The 10,064-nt window shown below is 47.6% G+C and overlaps 1 protein-coding gene across 1 annotated transcript; it reads left to right on the forward strand.

The window, feature by feature from the left end:
- Positions 1–6,405: 6,405 nt before the first annotated feature.
- LOC311125446 (gap junction alpha-4 protein-like) lies at positions 6,406–8,176 on the forward strand (the record flags this gene model as incomplete). The annotated part of the gene is made up of 2 exons (XM_084199498.1): positions 6,406–6,462; positions 7,111–8,176. The coding sequence occupies exon 2, from the start codon at positions 7,121–7,123 to the stop codon at positions 8,174–8,176; it is 1,056 nt and encodes a 351-aa protein (XP_084055624.1). The 5' UTR covers positions 6,406–6,462; positions 7,111–7,120.
- Between the last annotated feature and the right edge of the window lie 1,888 nt (positions 8,177–10,064).

Genomic DNA, 10,064 nt, shown 5'->3' on the forward strand with positions numbered 1-10,064 from the left:
GGGTCGGTCCCTGGCTGGGAGACCAGATGCCCCTAAAGCTAAGCAGGGTCGGTCCCTGGCTGGGAGACCGGATGCTGCTAGAAGAGGTGTTGGAGGGCCAGCAGGGGGCACTCTTCCCTCTGGTCTAAGGAGATCCTAATGCCCCAGGGCAGTGAGGGGGACATTGCCCTGTGTAGGGTGTCTTCTGTCGGATGGGACGTTAAACGGGTGCCCTGACTTTCTGTGTTTTTTTAAAGATAACATGGCACTTCCCGTAAGAGTAAGGGTGTTAATCCCCGGTGTCCTGGCTAAATTCCCAATCTGGCCCTCATACCATCATGGCCGCCTAATCATCCCCAGCTTCCGATTGGCTCATTGATCCTGTAACTATTCCCCAGGTTGTTATGTGTTGTCAGTCAACTGACCTGGTAAAATAGAGTATAAGGGTTTGAATAGTCTTTTGGACGCTTCACGTGGTTCTGAGTGAACTACATCATATATTATATGTAGTAGGTTTTTAAATATATTACTAATTATTAGTTTTTTTCTTAATCATGGATTACATTAAATATACTGACAAAAATATAAACGCAACAATTTCATTGATTTTACTGAGTTACAGTTCATATAAGGAAATCAGTCAATTCAAATCAATTAATTAGGCTGTAATCTATGGATTTCACATGACTGGGAATACAGATATGCATCTGTTGGTCACAGATACCGTAAAAAAAAAAAAGCCTCACAATGGACCTCAGGATCTCTTCACGGTATTTTTGTGCATTCAAATTGCCATCGATAAAATGCAGTTGTGTTCAGTTGTCTGTAGTTTATGCCTGCCCGTACCATAACCCCACTGCCACCAGGGGGCACTCTATTCACAACGTTGACATCAGCAAACCGCTCGTCCACACGACGCCATACATGTGGTCCACAGTTGTGAGGCCAGTTGGACGTACTGCCAAATTCTCTAAAAGGACGTTGGATGCGGCTTATGGTAGAGAAGTTAACATTAAATTCTCTGGCAACAGCTCTGGTGGACATTCCTGCAGTCAGCATGCCAATTGCATGCTCCCTCAAAACTTGAGACATCTGTGGCATTGTGTTGTGTGACAAAACAGCACATTTTATTGTCCCCAGTACAAGGTGCACCTTCATAATGATCATGCTGTTTAATCAGCTTCTTGATATGCCACACCTGTCAGGTAAATGGATTATCTTGGCAAAGGAGAAATGCTCACTAACAGGGATGTAAACAAATTTGTGCACAACATTTGAGAGAAATAAGCTGTTTGTGCGTATGGAACATCTCTGGGATCTTTTATTTCAGCTCATGAAACATACGACCAACACTTTACATGTTGCATCTATATTTTTGTTCAATATTCCACTTCATCAGAACTTCTGAAAAGCGACATTTATCTCTCATGGTAGCCCACCATGAAAGACTTTACCACCAGAAAGTTGCTCTTGCAAGTTAGGAATTAGGAAAATGAATCAATCCAGTGATATTTAAGTGACAAGTGGATTTTAAAACACAGCCTCCTATTCTTCCTGGTAATCCACGTGCTGGCACTTTTTACAATGCATTGGGGACGTATGTGAGGAGATGGTTGTCATCATGGTCCTTAGAGAAGGTTATAGCCACCAAGATGGTTGTCATCACGGTCCATAGAGAAGGCTAGAGCCACCAAGATGGTGACCTGCGAGCTGGAGGGGAATTACTGATGTGAACAACTGTTAAGGGACATATGTATGGAGTGTCAGTGAGTGGTACACTGCCATTATAGGGTCTGATGGCACAGTGTAAGCATGGAACCATACAAATAGAATCTCATTCTAGTTCTGCATGGAAGTCATGTGTCAGTGAATATAGGTAATAACCTGGTTAATGATGCGTTTCTGTTAACCTTAATAACCTGGTTAATGACGCGTTTCTGTTAACCTTAATAACCTGGTTAATGATGCGTTTCTGTTAACCGTAATTACCTGGTTAATGATGCGTTTCTGTAAACTTTAATAACCTGGTTAATGATGCGTTTCTGTTAACCGTAATAACCTGGTTAATGATGCGTTTCTGTTAACCTTAATAACCTGGTTAATGATGCGTTTCTGTTAACCTTAATAACCTGGTTAATGATGCGTTTCTGTTAACCTTAATAACCTGGTTAATGATGCGTTTCTGTTAACCGTAATAACCTGGTTAATGATGCGTTTCTGTTAACCGTAATAACCTGGTTAATGCCATCAAGGTGCTAAAGAAACAGAACACTAATGGTAGGTCTATAGTCCCTCTTTCTGAAATAATACTTAACATCCACAGAAGAAACCTCATTAAAAGGCCTGATGGTACACTATGGGCCAACCTGCTAAGCATGGGCTAATTGAGTGAACACCGTTAACAAGGTGTTCCAATTTCCTGTGTCATGCCATCCAGGTATCAACGAAAGAGAACATTAAATGGTTCCGATTCCCTCATAGTGAATGAAGAAGCCTGCTTTAAATCAATGGATTGGAGAAACCTCACGATGGTATCCAGTCACGCCCTTTCTGGTTGAAGTCAGTTGAGAACACTGTGACCTAACAGCAACACAACAGGAGGATGAAGCACATTATCAGTGATATTCAGATGTTCGTGAGGGTATGATGCATTATTAAAACACATTATCAGTGAAACATCTTCAGATGTTCATGAGGGTATGATGCATTATTAAAACTATTTCACAGACTTCTAATGCATCAGATGATACGTGCCTGAGTTTTCAAATACTAAATCGCTCTCTCTGTTTCTCTCCCACCCCCCTCTCTCTCCTTCTCGCTCACACACTCCCCCCCACCCCCCCCACCTTCCCTCTCTCGCCTACACACACAAACACACACACTTAACAACCTTCGACTCAGACCATCAAACGATTCAGACCACCACACGATTCAGACCACCACACAATTCAGACCACCACACAATTCAGACCACCACACGATTCAGACCACCATACGATTCAGACCACCACACAATTCAGACCACCACACGATTCAGACCACCACCCGATTCAGACCATCACACGATTCAGACCACCACACGATTCAGACCACCACACGATTCAGACCATCAAACGATTCAGACCATCAAACGATTCAGACCATCAAACGATTCAGACCATCACACGATTCAGACCACCACACGATTCAGACCACCACACGATTCAGACCATCACACGACCATCACACGATTCAGACCACCACACGATTCAGACCACCACACGATTCAGACCACCATACGATTCAGACCATCACGCGATTCAGACCATCGCACGATTCAGACCATCGCACGATTCAGACCATCACACGATTCAGACATCAAACGATTCAGACCACCACATGATTCAGACCACCATACGATTCAGACCACCACACGATTCAGCCCATCAAACGATTCAGACCACCACACCATTCAGACCACCACACGATTCAGACCACCACACCATTCAGACCACCACACCATTCAGACCACCACACGATTCAAACCATCACACGACCATCACACGATTCAGACCACCACACGATTCAGACCACCACACGTTTCAGACCACCACACGATTCAGACCATACACGATTCAGACCACCACACGATTCAGACCATCAAATGATTCAGACCATCACACGATTCAGACCATCGCACGATTCAGACCATCGCACGATTCAGACCATCACACGATTCAGACCATCACACGATTCAGACCATCACACGATTCAGACCATCACACGATTCAGACATCAAACGATTCAGACCACCACATGATTCAGACCACCACACGATTCAGACCATCAAACGATTCAGACCACCACATGATTCAGACCATCAAACGATTCAGACCATCACACGATTCAGACATCAAACGATTCAGACCACCACATGATTCAGACCACCACACGATTCAGACCATCAAACGATTCAGACCACCACACGATTCAGACCATTAAACGATTCAGACCACCACACGATTCAGACCACCACACCATTCAGACCATCACACGATTCAGACCACCACATGATTCAGACCACCACACCATTCAGACCACCACATGATTCAGACCATCAAACGATTCAGACCACCACACTAACTCTAAATAGTAGCATAATATTCTCGTTTAGAATGCAAGGCATTCACAGCTTTATGACTTCGTTCCAAATGCCACCCTTTTCCCTATGTAATGTAGTGCCCTACATTTGACCAGGACCCTGGTTTAAACTAGTGCACTACACAGGGAACAGGGTGGCATTTGAGACATCTATTTCACCGTCTGATCAAAGCCAATGCCCCCAGTAGCCTCATGGTGTGAGAGCGCCTCACTTCTGTAGAATATTCTACATTCTCGACATCATCTGCTTTCTATTCATTAATTTACAGACTGTTACATCAGAAGAAGTCAATTATATTTGATGTGTTATCAGCCAGCGATAGACTCCCCTTCTGTTCACAAGCAGCGCTGAATGACAGTCTGCCACAATAGCCTAATGAAAGGGGTATATTGCAATGCTTCATCATCAATTAGAGAAACTAATACTAGGCCTATGGAAAATAATATGGATATATATTTTCATCTCACGATTCTTGCTCTCCTTTTAAATTCGGCTGCAGGGCCATTTATCTTTCAAAATGCAAACACTGACCGCATCTCTCACTTCGTCTGGTCTTTATCATGGCCAAAATAGATGCTTAGATTCATTATATATACTACCACACCAAGGGCTTGTGTTTATGTTAGTAATTCTAAGTAATCAATTTGCTAATTAAGATGAGGCTGTAGTTTATATCAATGTTAAGCATGCAGAGTGGAGGCTGTGCCTCCTCTGCATTTGGCCTTGCGCCAATTCCTGATTGTGTTGTAAATGTTTTTCCTTAGGCTACAGCTAGCGATATTAAACTCAGAGAGATCATTGGTTTCTTTAACCCAAAAAGGGTCTAAACCCTGTCGAAGCTGGGTTTATCTAAAGGAAGTTTGTTCTGAAGTGCCTGTCCTATATCTGAGAGATATAAGAAAGATCAGGATATTATTATTTTTTATTTTTTTCATGTACACTATATATTCAAAAGTATGTGGACACCCCTTCAAATTAGTGGATTCGGCTATTTCAGCCACACCCGTTGCTGACAGATGTATACAATTCAGCACATAGCCATGCAATCTCCATAGACAAACGTTGGCAGTAGAATGGCCTTATTGAAGAGCCCAGTGACTTTCAACGTGGCACCGTCATAGGATGCCGCCTCTCCAACAAGTCAGTTCGTCAAATTTTGGTGGAGGAGGAATAATGGTCTGGGGCTGTTTCTCATGGTTCGGGCCGCTTAGTTCCAGCGAAGGGAAATCTTTTAACGCTACAGCAGACAATGACATTCTAGACGATTCTGTGCTTCCTACTTTGTGGCAACAGTTTGGGGATGGTTTTGTCGAGATCGGTGTGAAAGAACTTGACTGGCCTGCACAGAGCCCTGACCTCAACCCCATCGAACACCTTTGGGATGAATTGGAACGCCGACTGTGAGCCAGGCCTAATCGAATGGAAGCAAGTCCCCGCAGCAATGTTCCAACATCTAGTGGAAAGCCTTCCCAGAAGAGTGGAGGCTGTTATAGCAGCAAAGGGGGACCAACTCCATATGAATGCCTATGATTTTGGAATGAGATGTTCGACGAGCAGGTGTCCACATACTATTGGTCATGTAGTGTATTTAACCCCTTATTTTTTTGTCACTAAACAGTCTCCATATAGGGGGTTTTAATAGTCTGATATCTTATCCAAAGAAAATAAATATCGTCCTAGGCTCTGTCTGATGATGTTGATCTATTTTCTGGACTGATTTCGTGTCTCTCCTTGTCAGCATCAATGGTTCAACCGCTCATTGAACCATATCAATGGAGCAATCAGATCATTCCGCTGCTGCGTCATCTTCTTAGAAAAAGCGGTGGCTGGCGCCATTTTGTGGATTTACGGGAAACTGCACGAAACGAGTTGATAACTCTTAACTTCATAGGTATTGAATAAATTAATAAACTTAAATGAAAAGACAATAATATGTGTCCAATCTACTGTTGAACAGACCGTTTTGAAAGCTTTATACCTGTTCCTCAACTTTGATAAGATAGGCCTACAAGTTGATATCTTTAGCACTGTCACTTATTCTAGCTGAGTACTTCCAACAAATAAACCCTTCATTATCGACAGTCCATCTAGGAGGTCGGTGGCGGTGTGCAGCGCAGCGCAGCGAACAGATAAATGTTTTAGAATTCATCCATTCCCTTTCCTGGACCAAGTTCCTGTGGGCAGGCCAATAAAATGCATTGGGAAATTCTCCCCACTTTTTCCGACTGGGGTGCTGGTTAAAGAAGCGCACCCCACCGCCTGCGGAACAGACCACTTAACTACGGAGTAGGAGTACTGAGGAGAAGTCAACAAAGAGAACAACCCAACTTTACGACTGAAAGGTAAGAATGGATCGCTTTTATTCCAAACTGGTCTTTTTTTTATGTATTCTTATGGCATTGTGGGCACATGACGGTCGTGTTGATTTACATTTGGTTGAGTTGTCAACTAACATTTTTCCATGTTGATTCAAAGTCATCACATAGATTTCACAATTTCATGTGTACAACATCTAAAGACCTGCACGCACCCCCCCCCCATCCCCCCCCCACGTTGTGTTCTGTCTGTCACACATCATCTCTAGTAAAACCTTATATTATTCTACAAACCTTCAGAGTTAGAAGTTAGATCACTCAAGGCATGTTCTTACGAAATAACATGTTTTTAAAATCACAACGAGATGTCAGTTCAGTCACAAACCGAGTTAGAAAAAAAGCAAAGGTGTTTAAAAATTGAAAGAGGTGTTATTACATTGTATAATGTAGAAACATGATGTTTGATGGCACACACATTTTCCTAGCCTGTATTCACAGATGTTTCACCTCCTTTCACCGGTCTGTGTGATAGAAAGAGAGAGAGAGTATGTGTGTGAGTGTTAGAAAGAGAGATAGAGAGAAAGCAAGCCTTTGCGTCTGTGTATGGAGACTTAACATCTCATACCTGTATATGTGTATTTTCATGTGTTTACTTGCTTACCCCCCCCCCCCCAGGTGACAGAGGATGTCCAGGGCTGACTGGTCCTTCCTGGAGCACCTGTTGGAGGAAGGGCAGGAGTATAGCACCGGGGTGGGCCGTGTCTGGGTCACTGTCCTCTTCCTGTTCCGCATGCTGGTCCTGGGCACCGCCGCAGAGTCAGCCTGGGACGACGAACAGGACAACTTCGTCTGTAATACCAGGCAACCTGGATGTACCGCCGTGTGTTACGACAAAGCCTTCCCCATATCACATTTCCGGTATTTTGTCCTCCAGGTGATTTTTGTTTCCACTCCGACAATTTTTTATTTTGGGTATGTGGCAATGAGGGCTGCGAAGGAGGAGGACAAGCAGGAGGATGAGGAAGAGAGGACGGAGGAGGGTGGTGGTGAGGGAGGAGAGAGGGGAGGGGTAAAGGAGGATGGGGAGAAGAAGAGGGAGGTGAAAAAGGAGCTAGAAGTAGAGGAGGAGAAAGGAGGGAAAGAGACTCCTCAGCTGAAGGGCCGTCTCCTCACTGCCTACGCCGCCAGCATCCTCCTCAAGATCCTCCTGGAGGTCGGCTTCATCGTCGGACTATGGTACCTCTACGGCTTCGTGGTCCCGGCCCGGTTCGAGTGCGTGCGGGACCCCTGTCCTCACACGGTGGACTGCTTCGTCTCCAGACCCACGGAGAAGACCATCTTCACCATCTACACCCAGGCCATCGCTGGAGTCTCTCTCCTTCTCAACCTGGTAGAGCTCCTCCACCTCTTCCAGCTAGCCATCACCCACCACCTGGAGAAGCGCTATGCCCAGGAGCAGTACACCTTTCCTGGCATAGCCGGGGTCCGAGTCCGGCCTGGGGCTTCAGGGCTGGAGATGGAGATGCAGCGAGCTCCGCCTTACCAGGAGAAGGGCCATCTGTATTTACCCATGGGCGAGGCCAGCTACGCCAAGCCCAGTGAGAGTTATGTGGACCCGGTGTCGGGAGCAGGGATGGAGCCTGGTGGTGACCTGCTCCCCAGTTATCTGAACTATATGGGGGCTATGAGGACTACACACTCTTCAGGGAGAGCAACACGACACACAACACACACACAGTAACAAACAAAGTAAGGGTGCCCAGAAGGGACATAGCAACAAACACAGTAAGGGTGCCCAGAAGGGACACAGCAACAAATACACTAAGCACTATGTATGAGGAAAACAGAGAAAACAGTTTGGTTCTGTGACTAGGAATGAGCCGTGTGCCCACTGAAGACGAATACAGGTGCTTTATGGGTTAAACTTTTTGGAGGACCAAGAGAACATGGACAAGAATAAGAACAAAGGATTGTACTGTATAACACATGCCCTGAAGGACAATGTAGAGGAGATGGATTAGATGTTGCCGATTCAAATGGAAATGTGCTAAAGTCCTCAGGAACATGATATAAAACAAAGATCATTGAGAATGGAACACTGGAGAATGGGAAACGAGGAAGAATGGAACAGGAAATGGTATAATTCAGCCCTTTTGACTTTAGTAAACCTTCTATTCCGATGGGAATTGGATAAGCCTATGCACTGGGCTGAATGTGATGTGACAATGGAAAAACTTGGCTTGCCCTCCACAAGGGAAAACAGCCTACAGGCCCCGACAGTGCAGTGGGGTCTTGTGAGAAAGAGTGGGGGTAAATACACTACCAGTCAAAAGATTGGACACACCTACTCATTCAAGGGTTTTTCTTTATTTGTACTATTTTCTAACATTGTAGAATAATAGTGAAGACATCAAAACTATGAAATAACACATATGGAATCATGTAGTAACCAAAAAAGTGTTAAACAAATCAAATATATTTTATATTTGAAATTCTTCAAAGTAGCCACCCTTTGCCTTGATGACAGCTTTGCACACACACACACACACAGCTGTCCAGCTGTGTCTTGGAGTCACACGAGTGGTGAGGAAGGGGGAGCCAGAGGGGGAGGAAGGGGGAGGAGGAGGGGGGAGGAAGGGGGAGCCAGAGGGGGGGGGAAGGGGGCGCCAGAGGGGGAGGAAGGGGGAGGAGGAGGGGGGAGGAAGGGGGAGCCAGAGGGGGGAGGAGGGGGGAGCTAGAGGGGGGAGGAGGGGGGAGCTAGAGGGGGGAGGAGGGGGGAGCCAGAGGGGGGAGGAAGGGGGAGCCAGAGGGGGGAGGAGGGGGGAGCTAGAGGGGGGAGGAAGGGGGAGCCAGAGGGGGGAGGAAGGGGGAGCTAGAGGGAGGAGGAGGGGGGAGCCAGAGGGGGGAGGAGGGGGGAGCCAGAGGGGGGAGGAGGGGGGAGCTAGAGGGGGGAGGAAGGGGGAGCCAGAGGGGGGAGGAAGGGGGAGCTAGAGGGGGGAGGAAGGGGGAGCTAGAGGGGGGAGGAGGAGGGGGGAGCCGGAGGGGGGAGCTAGAGGGGGGAGGAAGGGGGAGCTAGAGGGGGGAGGAGGAGGGGGAGCCAGAGGGGGGAGGAAGGGGGAGCCAGAGGGGGGGGGAAGGGGGAGCCAGAGGGGGGAGGAAGGGGGAGCGGGAGCCAGAGGGGGGAGGAGGGGGGAGCTAGAGGGGGGAGGAAGGGGGAGCTAGAGGGGGGAGGAGGAGGGGGGAGCTAGAGGGGGGAGGAAGGGGGAGCTAGAGGGGGGAGGAGGAGGGGGGAGCCGGAGGGGGGAGCTAGAGGGGGGAGGAAGGGGGAGCTAGAGGGGGGAGGAGGAGGGGGAGCCAGAGGGGGGAGGAAGGGGGAGCCAGAGGGGGGGGGAAGGGGGAGCCAGAGGGGGGAGGAAGGGGGAGCGGGAGCCAGAGGGGGGAGGAGGGGGGAGCTAGAGGGGGGAGGAAGGGGGAGCTAGAGGGGGGAGGAGGAGGGGGGAGCTAGAGGGGGGAGGAGGAGGGGGGAGCCAGAGGGGGGAGGAGGGGGGAGGAAGGGGGAGCTAGAGGGAGGAGGAGGGGGGAGCTAGAGGGGGGAGGAGGAGGGGGGAGCCAGAGGGGGGAGGAAGGGG

This window comes from Coregonus lavaretus (genome assembly GCF_964263955.1).
Source record: "Coregonus lavaretus genome assembly, contig: HAP1_SCAFFOLD_500, whole genome shotgun sequence".
Taxonomy (NCBI): Eukaryota; Metazoa; Chordata; class Actinopteri; order Salmoniformes; family Salmonidae; genus Coregonus; species Coregonus lavaretus.